Below are 24125 nucleotides of genomic sequence, written 5' to 3'. Positions count from 1 at the left end.
AAACTCGTATGCGCTACTTTATATGTATACCTGACCTTGATTTGTACCTACCATTTTCAGGGCACAGACTGTAGAAGTCTGCCCAGTACTAGCCCCGCCTCCCAACCACCGGTGCTGCCACCCAATCTCTGCTAAGCTTCTGAGGATCCATTCCTTCTGAACAGGATTCCTTTATGTTTATCCCATTCATTTTTGAATTCCGTTACCATTTTCATCTCCACCACCTCCCACGGGAGGGCATTCCAAGTATCCGCCACTCTCTCCGTGAAAAAATACTTCCTGACATTTTTCTTGAGTCTGCCCCCTTCAACCTCATTTCATGTCCTCTAGTTCTACCACCTTCCCGTCTCTGGAACAGGTTCGTTTGCGGATTAATACCTTTCAAATATTTGAACGTCTGTATCATATCACCCCTGTTTCTCCTTTCCTCCAGGGTATACATGTTCATGTCAGCAAGTCTCTCCTCATACGTTTTGTAACGCAAATCCCGTACTATTTTTGTAGCTTTTATTTGCACCGCTTCAAATTTTTTTTTTACATCTTTTTACAAGGTACGGCCTCCAAAACTGAACACAATACTCCAGGTGGGGCCTCACCAATGACTTGTACAGGGGCATCAACACCTCCTTTCTTCTGCTGGTCACACCTCTGTCTATACAGCCTAGCAACCTTCTGGCTATGGCCACGCCTTGTCACACTGTTTCGTCGTCTTCAGATCCTCAGATACTATCACCCCAAGATCCCTCTCCCCGTCTGTTCATATCAGACTCTCACCGCTTAACACATACGTCTCCCATGGATTTCTGCTCCCTAAGTGCATCACTTTGCATTTCTTCACATTGAATTTTAATTGCCAAACATTAGACCATTCTTCTAGCTTCCGCAGATCCTTCATGTTTTCCACTCTCTCCGGGGTGTCTACTCTGTTACAAATCTTGGTGTCATCCGCAAAAAGGCAAACTTTACCTTCTAACCCTTTGGCAATGTCACTCACAAATATATTGAACAGAATAGGCCCCCCCAGCACCTATCCCTGAGGCACTCCACTACTCACCTTTCCCTCATTTGAGTGAATTCCATTTATCACCACCCTCTGGCGTCTGTCCATCAACCAGTTCCTAATCCAGTTCACCACGTTGGGTCCTATCTTTAGCCTGTCAAGTTTATTCAAGAGCCTCCTGTGTGAAACCGTGTCAAAAGCTTTGCTGAAATCTAAGTAGATTACATCTATAGCACGTCCCTGATTCAGTTCTCCGGTCACCCAGTCAGAGAATCCAATGAGATTCGTTTGGCACGATTTACCTTTAGTAAAACCATGTTGTCTCGGATCTTGCAACTTATTGTCTTCCAGGAAATTCACTATCCTTTCCTTCAGCTTCGCTTCCATTACTTTTCCAATAACCGAAGTGAGGCTTACTGGCCTGTAGTTTCCAGCTTCTTCCCTATCACTACTTTTGTGAAGAGGGACTACATCCGCTGTTCTCCAATCCCACGGAACTTCTCCCGTCTCCAAGGATTTATTAAACAAATCTTTAAGAGGACCCGCCAGAACCTCTCTGAGATCCCTCAATCAAACAATAAGAAAATGATCTTTCCATGCCAATGGTAATAGATCATCTTTCTATTATAATGAATGAGTGAGAGCAATAACAGATAATATATGTCCCCTCACATGTGTGGTAAATATTCACCACATCAGTAGGAGATGGAAGGCCTGTAGAGCTTTCCGTATGGCCCTGGTGTCCACCTGTGCGCCCATGGAACTTCATGGTTGCTGCCTTGAAGTCTAAAACCTGCATGTCATCCTGTGCTCATGAAGGAGTATCCTTATGGCTCAGATCCAGGGAAACCTGATTCAAATCCTACTGGAGCTACTTGTGGTTTTGGCCAAGTAATCTAACCCTCCACTGCCTCAGGTACAAATTTAGGTTTTAAACCCTCTGGGGACAGGAAGTACCTACAGTACTTGAGTGTAACTCACCTTAAGTTTCAAAAGTAAAATGTGTGAGCTAAATCTGGTATTCCTTCCTTTCCCTTCCACTTTCCCTATGCAGAACCTTGTCAAAGGCTTTGCTGAAATCTAAATACACCATATCTAGCATTCTGCCTCGATACAAAATGTTGAATAAGTGGCCAGTGAGTCATATGTTACTTGGCCTGGATTGATTTTCAAAATCTTAGAGCTTTTCCATCAAGCTCATTCAATTTTTCTTGCTGAGAGATTTGAGTTAGCAGGGTGTCTAATCCATTTTACACCAGAGACATTTGTTGATCTGCTGCTGATATCTTAAAAGAATTAGTACCCAGAATTTCGTTGAGTTCCTCTAAAACAGAATCATCTTGGACCCTCTGTCTTCAAGAGTGTTGTGACTGATTTTGTCACCAATTTGGAGACTTCAGCAGATATTTTTTTGTCAGGTGTTAATCAATTCAGCTGCTGCTTGAGGTGCCATTTTTGTTTGCTCACCCACTGTCCTTTTCAATTTTGCAGACATCTGTGGGGCATCTCTTACGAACAAAATTTTCCAGAAGTCACATACAGGTTTTCAGGATTAAATGTAGCCTATATAATCCAATTTAGAGCCATAGGAGACTGTGTAAACCACCTAGGGATTAGACAGTGTGTAAGTTTTTAAAATAAAATTATGTGGGTCCACTACAGAGCATAATGTTGTGGGGTGTTCACTCATACTCTACTCATCATAAACCTCCCTAGGATCTATTTTCTGCTTGCATAAGCTTCTTAGTCACAAACTCTTGAATGGCTTGTTTAATGGAACCTATGAAAAATCTTATTCCAAATTTTATAAATTTGAATAAATTATTAGTTGAAGTATTCTTCCGTTTTTTTCCGTCCTGCAGCCCTTCCTGTTTCAACATTGGCCTGCTCTTTATCCTGGTCACCATTACCAAGGAGATTGGCAAAAGAAAGCTGAATATAGCAAGAAATTCAAACATGATCAGATTATACAACAGAGTAATTAGGGGCATCTTTTACAAAGCTACGCTTCCGATTCTCGATGCGGCAAATGAAACGAAGCCCATTCAGTTCCTATGTCTCATTTGCCGCGTGGGAATCGCTAGCACGGCTTTGTAAAAGAAACCCTTAGAATTCTAACTGGAAGTAGAGTTCTATCCTCTAAATTGAACATGATGTCTCTGATATGTGGGTAAAAAAACAAAGGGGCCTTTTTACTACGGTGGGGTAGACCTAATAGGGGCCTACTGCATGTTAAAAGGGCACTGGTGCAGGACATGCTGAGGTGTTTGGGTAGCAGTGCATGCTACTCCCTTGGGAAAAATAAATAAATATTTTTTGTCGTGGGAGGTGTATCTGGGGCAGAGATTAGGCATGCCTGCACTAATTGGGTAGTGTGGGCACATTACCACATGCTACCAGGTTAGCACAGAAGTAGCACGGTAGCCCTTACCGCCTCCTGAATAGGTGGCAGTAAGAGCTCCGGGCAGTAATGGCCATGTGCTAATGGGGAAATCAGCGTGTGGCCATTTGAAAAACAAAACCACAGTCATTTTTCAGCTGTTCTAGAAAGTGGCCAGAGCTCGCGGCAAACCCACACGCTACTTGCATGCCAGCCACTTTCTAGGACCTCTAAATGAGATAAGGATAGATCATGAATACAGTTAAAAAAAAACCCCAAAAACTACCTCCTCATCTCCCACCATAGACTCAAAAATGTGGTTTCATGACAGGTGCTTATATCAAAGTTCCAAAAAGTGGCTGTGTTTATAAGGGCAGAAAAAAGAAACATAATATTGCACTGGGGAAATTGATAAATATACTAACGGGAAGTCTTTTGCTCAGTAGATAGGACTAAAACACAAATGTGACGTGAACAACCCCCCCCTCCCCCCCAAAAATCATGTTTATTTTATTTATTTCTAGGAACTTGATATTCTGCTTTACATCAAAAATAGCATCAAAGTTGTTACAGTAAAATGAAATCTAGAAAAGAAAATAGAAAACAATAAAATTTAAATTTAAAATAAATGGCACCTCCCCCCCCCCCCCAAATCATGTACCATAGTGGTTCTTAACCCAGTTAGGTTTTCAGGGTACTGCAGTGAATATGCATGAGATGGGTTTGCACAGAATGGAGGTAGTGCATACAGATTTATCTTCTGCATATTTATTCTGGGTATCCTGAAACCTGACTGGCAAGGTGTGTCCCGGGGGCTGGGTTGAGAATTTGTGTTGTACCAATATCTAAATTTAACTCATGTACCACATTTTCTGCACATAAATCTGAAAAACACCTTTCAGAAATATCAGTGTTGGAGATACATGCTTAGATTCTTAATGGAGGCAGAACTCAAAATGGGTATATATGCCCTATATTTGCCTGCAGAGATGTTTCTCAAACCTGCAAGTCTGAAAACAACATCTCTCGTACATTCTAATATTTAGAAATGGTTTCAGTGGATGGGTACATATATTAAGGCTTTGGAGTTGTGTTGTTGATTCTAATGAAACACCCACCCTGAGAACACAGCTGTCAATTCTCTGCAAATAATAAACACACATCAAGGAAAGGGCAGACAAGCCTGTCACAAAAAAAAAAAAAAAACCAGCCAGAAAGAAAGCGAGCCACAATTTCTAGGCAAGGAGGCAGGAAAAGAAATGGTGCCCAGTCAGTACTGAGAATTGTAAAGCGCTGCGCAACCCTGGTAGCGCTTTAGAAATGTTAAATAGTAGTAGTAGTACTGTAAGAACAGTCAATATACACACAACCAAAGAACTGTGCAGTATGGAAAAATGAATGGGCATTCAGTATATGAATTAAAGTCTAATTAATCACACAACTAATTTTTCACTGCATGTTTTGCAAAGGGAAGAAGGGTGTTTTTGTTCAAAATAATAATTAAAAAAATATAAAAAGCCAACACCCTCGTGGCCTGAATCTGTCAGATTTGGTAGATGCTCCTGGAATATATTCTGAGAGCCTAGAAATCCCAGAGGGAGACACTCTACAGCAAACTACGACACTTGAAATTTCTGTACCTACACAGCTCAGAATACAGATAGCTCCTACCAATTCAGTGAGGACAAACTGGTGAAAACGATAGCCACTCCTCTTCCTTAAATACATGGGAGGAATGAGAAAAAATTAATAGCCAGGAGGACATGATATGCAGACTGCTTAAGTTAAATCCTTCAATAATTTGAGACCAGAGGAGCTTTGTTCAGTATAGATCTGCTATTAAGAAGATCCAGTACTTAATTTTGACCAAATAGCTAGTAGTTCCCTTAAAGGCACTAGAAATATATGTCAAAGATTGTAAGTAAAAAAAAAAAGTTAATTTTCCCTACAATTATGTAGAAATAAAATATATAAAGATATTGTAGTTAAGTGCATATTTTTATCTACCTAAATATAAAAATAGCAATTGTACTTTTTCTCAAGCACATTATCATTCAGATTTTTCTACAAAACTTACCAGTATGAATCCTATTTCACCCATTTTTATTAAGTGACCCTCAACTCCCACACACTTTGCAGAGATTTTGCACGGATTAGTTTCTAGCAACAAATAGCAATTTAAAGTTCTCATGCTTTCATCAGTTTTTGATTTCCCATAGACATTTTCAAAAATGTTACGGAAATTCTAATGATTTCTGGAAGATCTGTGGCATTTTTACTCTTGAATGTAAAGTAGTGTGGTTACCGTGTTAATCCACCTGAATATACAGAAATAAAGGTTAAAAAAAAAGTACCCCCTGATTGCTAGTAAAGAAACACTCAATTGGATAATTGCGTTTTGCCAAGAGAATCTCTTCAAATAATAAAATGTTCACAAGTACATTCCCCCTATTGAATATAGGTTTAATATATCATACTTCACGATTGAATGGAGGAAAAGGCTTCAGATGCTTGGCTGTCACTAAGTTTTAAAATTCAATGTGAATGCCGTGCGAGCTTCCTCATCAGTCTAAAAGTCTCCCAATCTACAATCGCTTTGGCTTTGACTGCTTTATATTTATTTTTGGGGGTTTTGTCATTTTTTTTACTTAATATGATAGTACAAAGTAATTGTGAAGCACTTATCTGTATTAAAGCACATCTTCTTAGGTGAGATATTGTATGGTTTGCTTCAACAGAGAGCCTCCGTTTCTTGCTATGCTTCTTCAGGAAATAAACCTCTATGCTTTTAATATCTTTCCCTACAAAAGATATGGGCTCATTTTCGAAAGAGAAGGGCGCCCAACTTTCGACATAAATCGGAAGATGGACGTCCTTCTCCCAGGGCCATCCAAATTGGTATAATCGAAAGCCAATTTTGGAAGTCCCCAACTGCTTTCCGTCGCAGGGACGGTCAAAGTTCAAGGGGGCGTATCGGAGGCGGGACTTGGGCGTGCCTAACACTTGGACATCCTTGACCCATAATCGAAAAAAACAAGGACGTCCCTGCTGAACACTTGGACGACTTTACCTGGTCGGGTTTTTCTTACGACCAAGGCACAAAAAGGTGCCCGAAATGACCCGATGACCACCGGAGAGAATCGAGGATGACCTACTACTACTACTACTATAAATCACTTCTATAGCGCTACCAGTCGTACACAGCGCTTTACAATTGAACATGAAGAAAGACAGTCCCTGCTCAAAAGAGCTTACAATCTAAATCAGGACAAATAGACAGGATCAATAAGGATAAGGGAAGGACAGACAGAAGGACACAAGGATAAGATAAAAGTGACAAGTCAGGAGTCGAAAGCAGCATCAAACAGGTAGGCCTTTAGCCTGGATTTGAAGGCAGCCAGGGAAGGAGCTAGACGTAATGGCTCAGGAAGCCTATTCCAGGCATAAGGCATAAGTGGTCACTAACCCCCTCCCACCCTCAAAAAATATCTTTAAAAATAGTGATTGCCAGCCTCAGATGTCATACTCAGCTCCAACACAGCAGTATGCAGGTCTGTGGAGCAGTTTTAGTGGGTGCAGTGCACTTCAGGCAGGCAGACCCAGGCCCATCCCCCTCCTACGTGTTACGTTTGTGGAGGAAACAGCGAGCCCTCCAAATCCCACCACAAATCCACTGTAGCCACATCTAGGTGCCCCCCTTCACCCGTAAGGGCTATGGTAGTGGTGTACAGTTGTGGGTAGTGGGTTTTGGGGGGCTCAGCACACAAGGTAAGGGAGCTATGTACCTGGGAGCAATTTGTGAAGTCCACTGCAGTGCCCCCCTAGAGTGCCCGGTTGGTGTCCTGTCATGTCAGGGGGACCAGTGCACTACAAATGCTGGCTCCTCCCACGTCCAAATGGCTTGCATTTGGTCATTTCTCAGATGAACGTCCTTGGTTTCGATTATCGCCGAAAATCAGAAACAACCAAGTCTAGGGACGACCAAATCTAAGGACGACCAAATTTCAGGATTTGGACATCCCTGACTGTATTATCAAAACGAAAGATGGACGTCCATCTTGTTTCGAAAAAGGTTTTCCCACCCCTGGATCGGGACGTTTTGTGAGGATGAACTCATCAAACCTTGGACGTCCCTTTCGAAAATGCCCCTTATAGCGTCTTATAAATATGGAGAAATACTATACAAGTTCTCATGAAAATACTTATACTGGATATGTTTTCTAAGCATGCAGCCTACCTGTTGCCTCTATAATGTTTCATAATGTGTTTAAATCGCCAAAATGGCATCCACATTTAAAAGGACGCTATTGTGAAAAGATCCATTCAGGGACTATGACATGTCCCTTGAACATTGGAGGCACTGCTCCTTGTGTCCTTAAAGAAACACTTTCCATTCTGTTCTGTTGTTTAACCCTTTGGGTGTAACTGATTGCAGTCTGTATATCCATTGTCTTTTCAATTGTTTTAACTTACGGTCTCTATCACCTCCCCTAATGGACTTCGGGATCTGATCTATCACTACACAATTGTAATGTTCAAATTGATGCTGTTTAGCTGCACTATGTGCTACTGTAGGAGCTTCTAATTTTCCGTGGGTGATGTTATGTTTATGTTCACTAAGGCGTTGCTTGAGCCTTCTGGACACTTTCCCCATATATATTTTGTGACAGTTACAGATGAGAATATAAATCACATATGTACTCTTACAATCTGTCATCTGTTTCAATTTGTATTGTTTGTTTGTTCACAAGGTTTATAAAAATGTCCGTTATCTGATCTACCCAGTAAAAAGTGGTAAAGAAACAGCAAGATAGTCCATAAAAAGGCATCTAAGTGTAACAGTGGTCCGGAGTGCAGGCTATCTGTCATCGCTGGTAGGAATGCATATGTGCAGAGTGAAGAGGCAGTTTCACACACCCCATGTCCTCTCATTTTCTTTCAGCACACAGAGGTTCCAATGGAGGGATCTAAGTAAATCTGAGAGTGACTTTTGGGCACTGCCATGTAGGTGCAGCTGCAGGGCCGTGCTAACCCGGTAAGCGGGGTAAGCACCGCAGGGGGGCGCCTATCTTCAAGGGCGCTGCGCTGGCCGCGGCGCTGCTGTCGAGTTGTTCAAAGTGTTCTCTGTCATTAAATTTCCTTGGGCAGCACTGAGGGTCCGACTCCTCCCCTTGCGCCTGTGTTCATTCCACCTCCTCTCAGGGGCGTAGCCACGGGTGGGCCTGGATGGGCCTAGGCCCGTGGAGCAGAGGGAGCAGGCAGCGCTGATCCTGCATCTGCCTCCTTCTCTCTGACGGCAGCGCTTCCCAGATGCTGCCTACCGCCGCCACGATCTACCTCCTCCCTCTGTCTCACTCTCAACAGCAGCGGTAGCGTCATGATTCAAACATGCTGCCTCCTGCTTCTAACCCGGAAGCGTCTCCTCTGCAGAGGAGACGCTTCCGGGTTAGAAGCAGGAGGTAGCGTGTTTGAATCGCTACCGCTGCTGTTGAGAGTGAGACAGAGGGAGGAGGTAGATCGTGGCGGTGGTAGGCAGCGTCTGGGAAGCGCTGCCGTCAGAGAGAGGGCGGGCAGGTGGAATGGGAGGGAAGGATGCATGGGGGTGAAGGAGAATCGCTGGACATGGATGGGAGCAGGAGGGGAGGGGAGAGAGGAGAATTGCTGGGGATGGATGGATGGAGGTGGGGGGCAGGGGAGAGAGGAGAATTGCTGGGGATGGATGGATGGAGGTGGGGGGCAGGGGAGAGAGGAGAATTGCTGGGGATGGATGGATGGAGGTGGGGGCAGGGGAGAGAGGAGAATTGCTGGGGATGATGGATGGATGGATGGAGGTGGGGGCAAGGGAGAGGAGAATTTCTGGGGATGGATGGAGGTGGGGGGCAGGGGAGAGAGGAGAATTGCTGGGGATGGATGGATGGAGGTGGGGGGTAGGGGGGAGAGGAGAATTGCTGGGGATGGATGGAGGTGGGGGGCAGGGGAGAGAGGAGAATTTCTGGGGATGGATGGATGGAGGTGGGGGGCAGGGGAGAGAGGAGAATTGCTGGGAATGGATGGATGGAGGGGACGGGCAAGAACAGAATTGCTGGGGATGGATGGATAGGGGCAGGGGAGAGAAGAGAATTGCTGGGTATGGATGGATGGAGGGGAGAGGAGAGTTGCTGGACATGGGTGGATGGAGGGGAGGGAAGAAGAGAGAGGAAGGTTGCTGGACATGGGTGATGGAGGGGAGGGCAGGGGGCAGAGGAGGGTTGCTGGACATGGATGGATGGAGGGAAGGGCAGGAGAGAGGAGACTGCTGGATATGGATGGAAGAGAGGGAAGGAAGAGAGAAGAAATGCTGGACATGGATGGAGGGGAGAGAAGAGTGAGGAAGGAGATGAGATGAGGGAACAGGAAGAGAGGAGAAAATTGCACATGGATGAAGAAAATAGGCAGAAGCTGGATCCACTGGACAGTCCTGCGGAGGATCCAGAGCAAGAAATGAAGAAGAAAGGCGGAAAGTAAAGAAATAAATGGAAAGGAAGCCCTGGAAACGGAGTAAAGAGGACAGATAGCAGCAGAATCAGATACTGGGCCAGTATGATCAGAAAAACAAAGTCACCAGACAGCAAAGGTAGAAAAAAATCATTTTATTTTCATTATAATGATTGGAACATGTCCACTTTGAGAATCAGGTGCTCAACATTAAAAGTGTATATTTATTTACTTATTTATGGCATTTTATCCTACATTAAACATGAATTAGATTGGAACCTGGGATCATTTAATGTTTTTTTTTCCTGGAGAGAGAATGCATTGCCTCCCCCACCCCCTAGGCTCTCTCCCCGGCTATAGCCAGCTCTGCAATTTTGAGGGGAGGTGCACAGGTGGACGGGGGGGGGGGGGGGGGCGGGGGGGGGGGGTGGCGCAGAGGTGGACCGGGGAGAGAGCCTGTTGTTAAACATTTACCAGCACACCACTGTCTAGTGCCCACCCATCCAACCTGTTGGCCCACCCAAAAATTGACTTCTGGCTACGCCACTGCCTCCTCTTCCTTGCTGTCTGACGCCGGAGTGCAAGAATCTGCTCACCTAACTGCATTCTCCAAGAAAAAGAGCCAAAAAAAAAATCACTGAAGACAGAAGAAACAAAAAGTTACTTGATTCAGAAGCCTGGCACCTCCAGTTACCAGCGAGGCCAATTGCATCTGAAGTTAACTTGCGCAGAAAAAAAAAGAAAAAATAAAAGTCTGCCATCAAAATAAAGGATGCTTCTAATACTGAAATAAGGTCATATTGATCAAACCTCAAAGGCACATACATACTTCTTACTATAACACCTAGAAAACTTGTAAAGTCCCGGACTCATCTGCCTAGTAGCTTCAGAAAAAAATAAATAAATAAAAATGTATCCCGAGTTCTTTGCTTCAGCAAACTTATATGTAGTCGCCGGCTTTTTCCACACTTCCGGAGAAGCTAATGGGTCCAGGGGAGGGGCTATACAATTCTTTGGTGACAAGACAGACAAAGATACCAAAAACCCCTCCCACCCCTCTGTGCCCCATTGGCTGATTTAAGCGGCACTAATTTAGTTAGACAACTACTAATTGGAACAAGTCACCTGAGACTCTTACGATACAGAGACTGGTTACCAAATTAGAATTCAAACGTTCTACAAGCAAGTATTTTCTTTCTGTTTTTGATCTAGGGGAAATATTTTGTATTGTTACTTTTATTGTTAGGCTCAGCTTTACTCTGCATTTCACGTACAGGCCGTTCAAGTAATAATACTGTTGAGTTTTTTTTCTCTTGTGATTCGTCTCGCACGGGGGGGGGGGGGGGGGGGGTTAGGGTCTGTATTTGCCTAAGTACACACTCCTGAAGCTTTTCTGCTCATCCGTTAACAAGGAGTCAAATGTCTAAGGTGGTTAGGTTTAATTTATGTCTGAATAGAGTAGACGGTGGCAGAGTGGAGTAGTCTACATCTCAGTACAAACAGGGATGTTTTTTTTTTGTTTGTTTGTTGTCTGATGAAAGATACTTTGTGTGTTTGGACTTTGTTCACGTGGGGGACTCGTTATCAAGAATCATAAATGATTTTTGCTTAAAGCATGACTGCAGGTTGTCTGTGCACGACGGGGATGGGGGGTGTTTGTTTTCTATAGCTTATGCATGTGAACTGCGCAATTAAATACAAGTACTAAACCTACTTTCGGCAGCAACAATGACTCCACTATAAATCTTTAAAAAGACTCCATTTGGAAAACAACATATTCTAGGGACTCCATTTTTCAGAAAGAGAATTACTTTAAAGGAAAATCGCTTCCACGTGTTCGGTGGGCTTCTTGCTCCCTCGTGCCCTGTGAAGTTAAGCGCAAGAGGGCTATTGGGAAGAAGGTTGAAAGGGCCCCTTAGCTGTTAGTTTCTAAGTTTCTTAGGTGCTTGTTCACAGATTTGCAGCATCTCTGGTTTACTGAGTGAGACTCTCTTGTGCCCAAAACTATCTCAGTGAGGTAATTAAATTTGCAGATGACGCAAAACAATTCAAAGCTGTTAAAATGCCACACGGGTGGGGGGCGCCAACTGATAGTCTGCAGGGGGGCACCAGAGACCCTAGGCACGGCCCTGTGCAGCTGTTTGGGTGCCTACGACTTTTGGGTACCACTGTTTGGGCACCCAAATCCGCAATGTTCAAAAGCTCTCTCCCTATTTCTTCCCTTCCTGCCCTGCACTCACCTCGATGCCTGGGAGAGAGCAGGACCTGTGCCCAGCTCAGAAGGGAGAGCTGCCCCAGGTGGTGCCCATCAGAGAGGACGGCTGAAGGCCAGAGTCAAAGCAGGGATTTGCCTTAACCCTTAAACTATTTGTTGGAGCTTTGTGGCACAGAGATCTATTTTTAAAGGGTTTATCTTATTTTACGACTGTGGTAGAGCTCTTGAAATGAGGTCTGTTACTGCAACCATGCAGATTAGGGCATTCATTATTTCCATTACATATTTACATTTTAACGTGGTACATAACTAAGGTGATCGCTTCAGTGTTTTGCATTCTGTAAACTAGTTTTCATTCATAGCAAAATGTGCAAGAAATGCATGCTGCTCTACCCAGTAAAAAGAACAGATCCAGTTTCTAAAGAGCTGATTATTAGACGAACTGAAGCAAACCTCTTAGTTGTAGCACATATCACAATGATATGCAAGTCATAGGAACTTGTGTTTTATTTATTTATTTATTTTTGTTTAAACTTTTTTTCCACCCTCTTTTTCCCAGTTTTTAGATTTTGATTTACACTTATAACATTTCTACAGTAGCAGTAATAGAAAGTAAAAACTTTTCTTCATTCCCATTCACCTCTGGGTATAACTGGATTGCTGGGCCAAACTCTCCTTATTTGGATATAACTGCCATCCCATTTAGTTGCCCTCCTCTTAGTCTTAGTTGGATGGCAGTTTAGTGGAAAGAATTTGTCGTATTAGGGTCAGTTCCACTCTCGAGCAGAGACTGGACCAGGAGCAAATCCTCGCAGGCAGTGGTCTAGGGAGTGTGACTTTGCAATATGGACACTGCCATAGTGTTTGAGGAATAGTAACAAAGGATCAACAAGACAATTTATCAAATTGTTCCCCCTGCAAATTTCAAAGGAACAGAGATGTACTGAAACCCAGTGAGGTTCTGGTGTGAGCCCACGGTAGATTTCCTGCAGATCCTCATTAAATGTTTGTGGATGTACTACAGATTTTGCTGTCAGAGGCATTCTCTTAGAGGGGTCCTAGGTATAGAAGAGAGCTGCCCCAAGCTCTCCTTTCTGCACCAAGGACACAACGGCGACAAGGCACAGGCCCTGCTCTCCCCTAGACCCAGAGGTTAATGCGGGGAGGGAGGGAAGAAGTAGGAAGGCAACTTTTGGATGCTATGATTTGGGTGTTCAAAAGTCTGCTACCAATGTGCATAGGCACTCAAACATCTGGGCCCAAATGGCAGTGCCCCAGTAAATCCAGAGAGTGACAAGGCCCCACTGCGATGATGCTCTGTTACTGCGCTATTCTGGATGCAGTGGGGCCAAGAGCCCCTGGGTAATGCATTGTGCTTCTTCCCTGGTTGATCTCCAATAGTTCTCAACTTCTACAGAAGAGAGGAGGAGCTGACAGTCAGTCACCTATGGAGGTGGGAGGAGAGAGAGAGTGGAAGTAGTACCCCCCCCCCCCCCCAGCCAAAGAACAAAAGACCCACTACTATTTCCTAAGAGCCTGGATAAGAGAAATTTCTGAGCAGTGTATAAGACAGAGAGCAAGGTAGGGCTGAAACTTTTAAATCGGTAGATAGTGTAGGAAGTGGGGCTTGAGGCACAGAGGTGGAAAGTGGTGGAACAGAGTAGAAGGTTGAGCATGCGAGATGGTGTGATGAGGATAAGTCTAGGAGATGGACAGAGTGAAAAGAGAGTAGTGAGGACAGAATAACAGATTGAGAGTGAGTGGTGAGGAGGGGCAGGACAGAGGGAGAGTGCTGGCTTTGTGTTTGGCAGGGCAGTGTAAGGAAGAGGCAAATGTTTAGGGCAGAAGTGATGGGTTAGGCTGGGGAGAGGTGACTTAGCATGGGCAAGGGGGTTTGGCACACCCTTCAAGTGAATTTCATTGGGTATCATATAGGCATCTTATATAATTGTGTTTTTTGTTTGTTTTAAGACTTATTTTGCCTTCTTTTTGTATTGAGATTAAGACTCATTTGTGAACCCCAAACTTATCAATGAGAGGAGGGAAAAATGTTTGCAGCATTAATAATATAGATAAATTGTTTTGCTCAAACCTATTACACTTGACAGTACATTTCAGTCTACTTAATGTTTGGCAAAGTTATGATATAAGAAATTTGTAAAAATAAACTGAAATGTTAAAATGCTTATTTAGCTACCATTTTTATAATCCCACCTACACTTAGAGTACAATAGAATATACATAATCATAAAATAAAACAGAGACATAGATATTAACTATACACATCTGGATGAACCAGTTTATCTTATATACTGACAGAACTATACTGTTATCAACCTGATTTACAAATTTACTCATTAATTAAAGACTGCTTTGATTTGTCACCCAAAAATAAAACATTTAATTAAATAGTATGAAATACTAAATGCATGTAGCTTGTTTCTGAAGGATGTGGTAAAAGCAGTTAGAATAGTTGGGTTAAAAAAAGATTTAGATAAATCCCAGGAAGAAAAATCCATAAGGTAGACCTGGGGAAAGCTATGGCTTATCCTTAGAGGTAAGTAGCATGGAATCTTGCTGCCTTCTGAGATCCTTTCAGGTGCATGTGACCTGGAATGGCTACTTTTGGAAACAGGATGCTAGGCTAAGTGGATCTTTCGTTTGACCCAATATGACAATTCTTATGTTTTAAGAAGATGAAGAGAATCCACGTAGTCTAGCCTAGTAAACGAACAGGTCACTGGTTCTGTCTGGAGTCCTGTTCCATGAGGTGTCAGATATGTTTTTGTGGAATACAGTGGCCATGGAGGGGTAACTCTGATTGGCTTCTTTCGCCAGTTATACTTTGTTTTGGGGGAAATGGCTGTGTCATTGAGAGCCATGTGGACCATGGAATGATTTTCCAAGGGCTGTTGAGTAGAGATGGTGTCCATCTATCAAAGAAGGAAAGAATTGTCTTCAGCAGCATACTGACTAACCTACTGAAGAGCACTTTAAACTAGAATTGTTGGGGCAGGCCTGGCTGATCAAAGCCCCCAGGTAAGTACAAGTATAAGCCCTCAGGTACGTGAAACCTTAAAATACCGCTAAACAAATGGGATAAAGGGGCAACATCTGGTAAGCAGTGTATATTAATACCCGAAGTATGGAGAATAAGTTTCTGGATCTAGAGGCTGTGATGAGAGACCGATTTGAAATTAGTGGCAATCACAGAGACTTGGTTCTCGGAGAACCATGACTGGGCTATAGTTATATCATGCTATAGTCTGTTCAGGAAAGACAAGGTAGGAAGTAAAGGAGAGCAAGTGGCATTATTTGTTAAGATGATAATATTAAAGTGACAGAATTGGAGGATTTACGAGGCAGGGAAGAGGCACAGTGGGCCAATCTGGAAAAATGAGATGGAAAGTCTATTTAAATTGGTGTGATTTACAGACAGCCTTCACAGGCAGAACTGGACAGATTTAATTGAAGACATAAAAAATATAGCTATGAAAGGAGAAGTAATAATAGTAGGTGATTTTAATATGCTAGCTATTGATTGGGGTATATCTTTTGCACTTTAATAGAATGACCCCTATGTTTGGTGTCTTCATGGGGATGGTGGTTGAAGTATTTCATCCTCTTTGCTGACCAATATGTCTAACTATTTATTTATTGACTTTATTTTCCTTTCTGATATGTTACACTACCCTTTCTCTTTGGTGGTATGTTTCTATATTGGTTAATTTTGCATATATCAGGAGAAGGGCTTAATTTGTAGACAAAAGAAAAGTGGAACCGTGGAGCTTGGGGAGAGGTGGCCAAGCCAGAGGCAGGAGCAATAGGAAAAAAGGGTCTGGATTAGCAACACAAAGTAACTGTTCTCTGCTCCAGGATCATCCTGGAAGGAAGGGCCTGGGGGAAAACACTGTTACTACTTTAGAATCTGAAAAGAAATGGAACTGTGTTACAGGCTTGAAACAGTAGAGCAAAGGAAAAGATCCTCTCACAGATGTTGTCCAAAATAGTCTTTATTAAAGGTTCTTCTAAAACATAAGGGGAGACCTGACATGACTGACGGAACTGTGTTCCAGGCCATTCCCCCAGAAATTAAGTTCTGAACACACACTCACACTATTTCTATTTCTATATACTTTAACAAGGTGCATGACTGCAGTCTACTAAAAGTGACGAACACTGGTGGAAAACAACTCCCGGTGAAAGTTCTATCAATCCCAGGGAGAAAAAGCCACCAGTGATAAAAACAGCTAGGAGTAAACTACACCCTAAATTACTGAGGAATCTACTTATCACAGTTCCCCATCAGCCTGAAAAATACAATTCCCCCCCAAATAATTCAATGTTTAAAGAAACCTGACCGGGACTAGGAACAGTATTTATCTTGTCCTTCCAGCAGAACACTGTATAACCAAGTTCATACCAAAATCTGTTGCCAGAGTTCACCAACGTCCCAGATCATCAAAGCTTCCCAAAATCCCCCCTACAAGGGGCCCTCTTGTTTCGCCGAAGCTGTGTCAGGAGGAGGAGATCAATATTCTGTTTTCAGTGGCTAAATGGGAAAGGGAATTGTTGTTCTTGAGCTATATGATCTTTTTACCATTGAATTTTCTCTGTTTTGAGGTTTGCCATTGGTCTTGGGAGAGAAAGCAGGAGGTGATCAGGGAGGGAGGGAAACATGACAACAGCAGTAGAGAGGGAGGGATATTGGAGGGAGACGAAGAGAGCCACAGAGTAGAGAATTGACTGGGACAGGCCATGTGTACTGGAATGCCATTTCTCTCTCTCTCTCTCTCTCTCTCTCTATACATATATATACTCAATGGACCTTTATCCTTTCAACTTGTTCTATAAAATTCAAATTCATCAAGGCACAAACTGTATAGTATGATTTGTTTGCTTCACTGAAATAGCTATAATCAGGGTCCATGTTGAACATATGGCTGTACACTTGTTTTATAACTGTTATGACATTAGAATATTACAGCCTATGACCCATTTTACATAAGCGTATTTGATGTCCATTGTGGTAAAATGGCTTTTGATGGAAATAGTTTTGTGCATTAGATTTCTTTGTAATTGCAAAAATGTTACTAAATATATGTGTATGCCATACATGATATTTGCAATTATTTTTTTCTAGTTTTCAAATTTTTTTCTGTTTAGTTCAGAATTTCTTTAAATTTACATCTCAGTATTTACAGTAAAAGGCTTTCCAGTCTTTCTTTGATAAGGCATAGAATATAACAATAGCCAAATCTTTTACAGGGTATTGGACTTACTTATTCCAGTTACTGATCGGATCTGTGAGAGAGCAGACGATAAAGTGAGTCCCGTCTACTCAGCAGTGTATGGAGGTTACAAGGATTGCTTGGAAATGTTGCTTAAAGAAGGCTACAGTCCAGATGCCCAGCCATGCTCATTCTTTGAGTGTAGCTCTCCTATGTCCATGGCTTTTCAAGCGCAGTATGTATATACTTTGGTTTTAAAATTTCCCTTGACCCTAGAGTTGTAATCCAATCATGTACTGTTGCCATTTACAATAGAAAGTGGTATTAGTATCTTTTTGATATCTTGCCCTAATGTTCATCTGGCTGAGAGGCATAGAACGGTGGCCTTAGTCTCCAATCCATGTGGCCCAAGAACATTTTGCTGTTTTTGGTTTTGGCCTGGCAATTCTTACCTGCTTCTAAGGGCTTCCAGTTAAGTTAGAACTGTTTTCTTGTGGTTTGCCTTGTTGAACCCTTTCACCTATCCCAGCTATCACAATAGCGGTCCTTGGATAGAACCCATACAGCATAGTTACCTCTGGAATCCAATGCATGTGTACCCTGCATGCCTCTGAGTATTGATTTTATGCAGTAGCTGAGGCTCTGTTCCCCAGGGGCTGTGAGTGCTGCCTCTGCAGCATCCCCATCCTAACAGCTCCCTCATGGTAATAGGCCACTCTGTCACAGCCATTGGGATGGCCCATTCTAGACCTATGAACGGCAAAATTTTGATGGATTGATGAACTGCCATCTTCAGTTTGGATATTCAGTTTTTAAAAACTTATCTTTGAATTGTTTGACAATTACTATTTTTGATTTAAAATAATGGAAAGAAATACTTTATGTATATACTATATAATACCAGGAGAAATTGTCAGTAATTGCTCAGTACAAGTTAAGGGAAAATATAATGAGGAAAGCGGGAACATTAATCAATAACTGGACTGAAGACAAGATAATTGAAGAGAAGCAACTCTTTAATCTGCTCTGCATGGAGGAGTAGTTGCCTAGTGGTTAGAGCAGTGGGCTGAGAATCGGGGAAACCAGGTTTCAAAGCCCACTGTGGCATTGGGCAAGTCATATTAACCCTCCGTTGCCTCAGGTACAAACTCAGATTGTAGGCAGTTCAGGGATAAAGAAAAGATGTGAACTGTGTCCTAATAATAATAATAAGTTTTAAGTCTTCAAGAGCCATAGGCAAGTCTCTCTTTTTTTTTTCCGCCCCAAGGCCTCCACAATGTATATTCATGATTTAAGATAGGACATTTAACATAGTTACACTCTTATGGCAACAAATTTTAGACAAGTCCAGTATTCAGCCTATAGCAATAAGCGGCTTGTAAGCTCTTCACAGCCATGGGCTATATTAACCCTGAATATTCAATGCTGGGTCATGTCTGGCCTCTGGCACTGAATATCCGGATTAATGCGGCAACCTGGAAGTTAACTGGTCAGTACTCAAACCAATTCCCGATTAATGCAGTTCATAGTTTTGGAGAGCTTTTTGCTGTCCTAACTTTAGCCGCTATCTTGGCTAATTAGCAGACTGAATATTGCCAGTAACTGGCTAAGTAGTGGATCCTCCTGGACTCCACCCCCGGACCACCCCTAACTTAGCCGGTTTGCATATGGCCCGTTACAGCCGATATTCAGCAGCACCACCTAGTTAAGTGCCCATGAACATTTGGTGGCCAGCTTAGTGGCGTTAAACCACTCTACTGCTCGGTTAAACGCCTTTGAATATTGACCCCAGCATTTAAAAGAGAAACCCATCTCCATTGTAAATTGCAGTTTTTATCTGACACAAAATCATGCCTGAACAAATAGGTCTTTAGGCCCTTCCTAAATTCTTCTCACAGAAATCTTGGTATTTTAATCTGTAATTAAAGAATACCTGCTATAGAAAGGCCCCATTCTTTGCCTCAGGTCAACAAGTGACTAAAGAGATGGTGTGGATAACTGCTGCTACTATAATGGTACATATGGCTCTGAGTTTTATGATATATATTGAATCTTTCACATGTAATGGTGGCAGATAAAGACCATACGGCCTATCCTTGCCACCCACTTAACTGTACAATCCCTTCCTCACCCTTGGAGATCTATTTCTCCCGTACTCACTTGAATTCTGATACTGTTCTTGTCCACTGGAAGGCTGTTCTGTGCATTCACCATCCTTTTTTTAGAGGAATATTTCTTTAGATTACCCCTGAGTCTGCCCTACTCATCCTTCATCCGTGACTCCTCATTCTACAGCTTCCTTTCCATTGGAAGAGACCTGCCTTCTGTGTATTTATACCCAGAAGATATTGAGACACAACTCTTTATTCCCCTGTCTCACTTTTTTTTTGTATGTTTTGGTTATCTATTTGTGACTTATGAGTACTGGAACTGACTACCTCTGCTTTGGGCTTCTAAGTATTTTTGACTGATGTCATGACCAAGGACACCTATATCTTTAGATTGTAAGCTCTTTGAGCAGGGACTGTCCTTTATGTTAAATTGTACAGCGCTGCGTAACCCTAGTAGCGCTTTAGAAATGTTAAATAGTAGTAGTAGTAGTATATAGTTTTATTGTATTTGAGAGCGCCCTAGTGAAAGCTTCTTAAGGGACTACCATAGGATGCCATCATCCACTTCCAGTTACAGTGGGGGAAATAAGTATTTGATCCCTTGCTGATTTTGTAAGTGTGCCCACTGACAAAGACATGAGCAGCCCATAATTGAAGGGTAGGTTATTGGTAACAGTGAGAGATAGCACATCACAAATTAAATCCGGAAAATCACATTGTGGAAAGTATATGAATTTATTTGCATTCTGCAGAGGGAAATAAGTATTTGATCCCTCTGGCAAACAAGACCTAATACTTGGTGGCAAAACCCTTGTTGGCAAGCACAGCGGTCAGACGTCTTCTGTAGTTGATGATGAGGTTTGCACACATGTCAGGAGGAATTTTGGTCCACTCCTCTTTGCAGATCATCTCTAAATCATTAAGAGTTCTGGGCTGTCGCTTGGCAACTCGCAGCTTCAGCTCCCTCCATAAGTTTTCAATGGGATTAAGGTCTGGTGACTGGCTAGGCCACTCCATGACCCTAATGTGCTTCTTCCTGAGCCACTCCTTTGTTGCCTTGGCTGTATGTTTTGGGTCATTGTCGTGCTGGAAGACCCAGCCACGACCCATTTTTAAGGCCCTGGCGGAGGGAAGGAGGTTGTCACTCAGAATTGTACGGTACATGGCCCCATCCATTCTCCCATTGATGCGGTGAAGTAGTCCTGTGCCCTTAGCAGAGAAACACCCCCAAAACATAACATTTCCACCTCCATGCTTGACAGTGGGGACGGTGTTCTTTGGGTCATAGGCAGCATTTCTCTTCCTCCAAACACGGCGAGTTGAGTTCATGCCAAAGAGCTCAATTTTTGTCTCATCTGACCACAGCACCTTCTCCCAATCACTCTCGGCATCATCCAGGTGTTCACTGGCAAACTTCAGACGGGCCGTCACATGTGCCTTCCGGAGCAGGGGGACCTTGCGGGCACTGCAGGATTGCAATCCGTTATGTCGAAATGTGTTACCAATGGTTTTCGTGGTGACAGTGGTCCCAGCTGCCTTGAGATCATTGACAAGTTCCCCCCTTGTAGTTGTAGGCTGATTTCTAACCTTCCTCATGATCAAGGATACCCCACGAGGTGAGATTTTGCGTGGAGCCCCAGATCTTTGTCGATTGACAGTCATTTTGTACTTCTTCCATTTTCTTACTATGGCACCAACAGTTGTCTCCTTCTCGCCCAGCGTCTTACTGATGGTTTTGTAGCCCATTCCAGCCTTGTGCAGGTGTATGATCTTGTCCCTGACATCCTTAGACAGCTCCTTGCTCTTGGCCATTTTGTAGAGGTTAGAGTCTGACTGATTCACTGAGTCTGTGGACAGGTGTCTTTCATACAGGTGACCATTGCCGACAGCTGTCTGTCATGCAGGTAACGAGTTGATTTGGAGCATCTACCTGGTCTGTAGGGGCCAGATCTCTTACTGGTTGGTGGGGGATCAAATACTTATTTCCCTCTGCAGAATGCAAATAAATTCATATACTTTCCACAATGTGATTTTCCGGATTTAATTTGTGATGTGCTATCTCTCACTGTTACCAATAACCTACCCTTCAATTATGGGCTGCTCATGTCTTTGTCAGTGGGCACACTTACAAAATCAGCAAGGGATCAAATACTTATTTCCCCCACTGTATGGCTAACACTTTTTTGGATTTGCTTTGCTTCTTTCCTTATGCGCATCCCCTTTAAATGTGCAGACTTAGATGCACAAAGGTCCCGTTAAGAATCCGTCTGCGTTTCCAAATCAGTAAAACGTTACCGATTTAGAAATACAGAGGGATTCACAAAGAGAATCGCATGCAAATGAGCTGCTCGTTGCTTTTGCGACCAGCTCATTTGCATGCGATATTGGGGAAGCCAGTCTGCGAGCTGAGCATGTGCAGAACAGTCAATCGCTATGTAAGATTGCTCTGCGCACGCTACAGACGGTTCTCATAAACGCAGACAAGCTGCGTGTATGATAGCAGTAGATGTAGCCCCCTTTTTTTTTTTTTTTTGCAAGCACAAAAGTGTGTGTGTGTTTTTTTTTTTTGTGGGGGGGGGGGGGGGTGGACAGACTTGTGTTGGGGCTCCCTGCCTCCCCACTGCTGGGAATATTATGCACGCTGCTGCTCTGGGCTCTTTTGGTTCCACCCCCAGCTGTTCCTGCTTCTTCCTTCTATTGACCGGCTGACAACCTGGAACGCCCATCTCCCTGAAGATGGACTCTCATTGGCTGGCTGCTGTCCCAACTCCTCCTCCCTGCAGGGCACCCCTAATGACATCACTCTAGAGCTGTGAGCTGATTGGATCCGAACTTCCTGGTGTCCCCCTCCAGTAGTGAGTGGGCGGGACTGTCCCAAGCTGACACGTCCTATTGGTTTAGCCCCTCTCTGTTGTGCTTAGTACGGGGGATGCTGTTTCCCAATGTCATTTGAGAAAAGAATCATGGCACGGCTTTCATACACACAAGCTGCGTGTAAGCTGGTGTACTTTTTTTTTTTTTTTGTGCTCCATCTTCCTTGCCTTGTTTCTCCCCTTCTCCTACTTGCGATAATGAAGAACCGTCAAGTCCAGACCTCCCGTTAAAATTTCCATGGTAAAGGTATGGACTACTTTTGTGCATGGGGTCGGAAACGGTAGTGCATTGCATTGCATGCACATTATATTAGTAATTAGCTCATTATAATAGCTTTGCATTCCGTTTCGTTAGCTGCTACCGTGACTGCAAAATGGCTCGGAGAACCTTTTCGTGCATGTCCTGGTTTACTATTTGCACGCTAAACCGGCTAGAACTAGTTTAAAAACCACGTTGCTGGCTCGTTAAGTTTAGTGCATCTGGTCCTTAGTAACAGTCCACCACACTGGAAGCTCTTTAGAGTTGTGAAGAAATCAGCCTCTGATAGGTCCCCATGTTCCATTCAGGATTTACACCCTGTTTAAAATCCATGGGGAAGCTATCATATTTCTCTTAGCTACTGAGGTGAATGCCTTTGACAGAATCGCCTTTTACTTTAAAGTGATTTGTTAAGGATGCAAATTAACCCAGGATCTTAATGTGTAGTTGCCTCCACTGACCTCAAACATTTTCTTTTCAGAGTTTTGAACTGTTCCTTATGTGTATGTGCAGCTGTGTAGCTTAATCATTCTTGTTAACATACGTTTTGAAGCTATTGTAGCTTAATTATCAACATATTTTTCAGACTGTTAACTCTTATAATAGAGAATTTTCTGTGTCGTTCAACATTCTAATTTTGAGTTAAAGGATGAGAACTAATAGTTTGACAGTCAGGTTTCTTCTTTAATGATTTTTGATTCATTTATATACGGAAGAATATTTTGATTAGTTATAGTGTCTTAAGTCTTCACACCCTTGTACATTTTCACTTTCTGCTGTCTTAAAATACAGTTGAAAATGTTTTAAGGTAGGAGTTTTTCACTGAGCTATGACAGCATACGCTATACTTTTAGTGTGAAAGAAGAATCAAAGAGGTGAGTTCCAAAACCGGTTAAGGATGAAAAGCTGTTTGCTGAATAAATGCATGTTTTTATTTTCAAGAATTCTATCCAACATAAGAATTTTTTTTCACTGAATATCATATATCTTATGAATAAATACATATTTGTAAATTTCACACATCCTATTGCTATCTGTAAAGGCAGTCTATATTTGGTATGAACTAATTTTGGGGGGGGGGGGGGGGGGGGAAGTACATGTTTTGGAACTCACATCTTCAATTATAAAATTATTGAAAGGTAATTAAGAATAAGAAACCAAAAGGCCTTGGTTGCATAAGCTTTTGTCAAAACAAACTCAGATTAACTCTGTTTCCAAAAATTGCCTTTACAAGTTGAATAGAGCCCACTCTTGTCACAGTAGTTGAGTTGGTGCCTGTACTTAATGGCATTTTTTATCTGCAAAATCCCTGTTGCCTTTTAAAGTTTTTAGAGCAGAGAATTGTGATTGCTGTGTAAGTTCATTTGGAAAGGTCAATAAGTTGTAGGTGGTATCTTTTTATTGGATTGACGGCGTTTCTTTGACAAACTTTCGAGAGTTATCCTCTTCATCAGCTCTTAACAGTTTTAGGGAGTAAAGGACCATGGACTTGATATACCATCTTTCTGTGGTACAACCAAAGTGGATTTTACATATATTATATGCAAGTACTTTCTCTGTCCTTAATGGGCTAATCTAATGT

General features: G+C 42.7%; 1 protein-coding gene across 3 annotated transcripts in view; it reads left to right on the top strand.

Moving 5' to 3' along the window:
• ASB3 (ankyrin repeat and SOCS box containing 3) overlaps window positions 1–24125 on the top strand; it is a 129273-nt gene that overhangs the window by 65989 nt on the left and 39159 nt on the right. For all 3 annotated transcript variants that reach the window (XM_030194619.1, XM_030194620.1, XM_030194621.1), the window contains exon 7: window positions 17338–17535. In XM_030194619.1, the coding sequence (XP_030050479.1) occupies window positions 17338–17535 (198 nt within the window). The remainder of the gene's footprint in view (window positions 1–17337; window positions 17536–24125) is intronic.

The sequence above is a fragment of the Microcaecilia unicolor genome, chromosome 3, assembly GCF_901765095.1.
Source record: "Microcaecilia unicolor chromosome 3, aMicUni1.1, whole genome shotgun sequence".
NCBI lineage: Eukaryota > Metazoa > Chordata > Amphibia > Gymnophiona > Siphonopidae > Microcaecilia > Microcaecilia unicolor.
The sequence above is the reverse complement of the archived record's forward strand: the minus strand, read 5'-3'. Positions and strand labels throughout refer to the sequence as shown.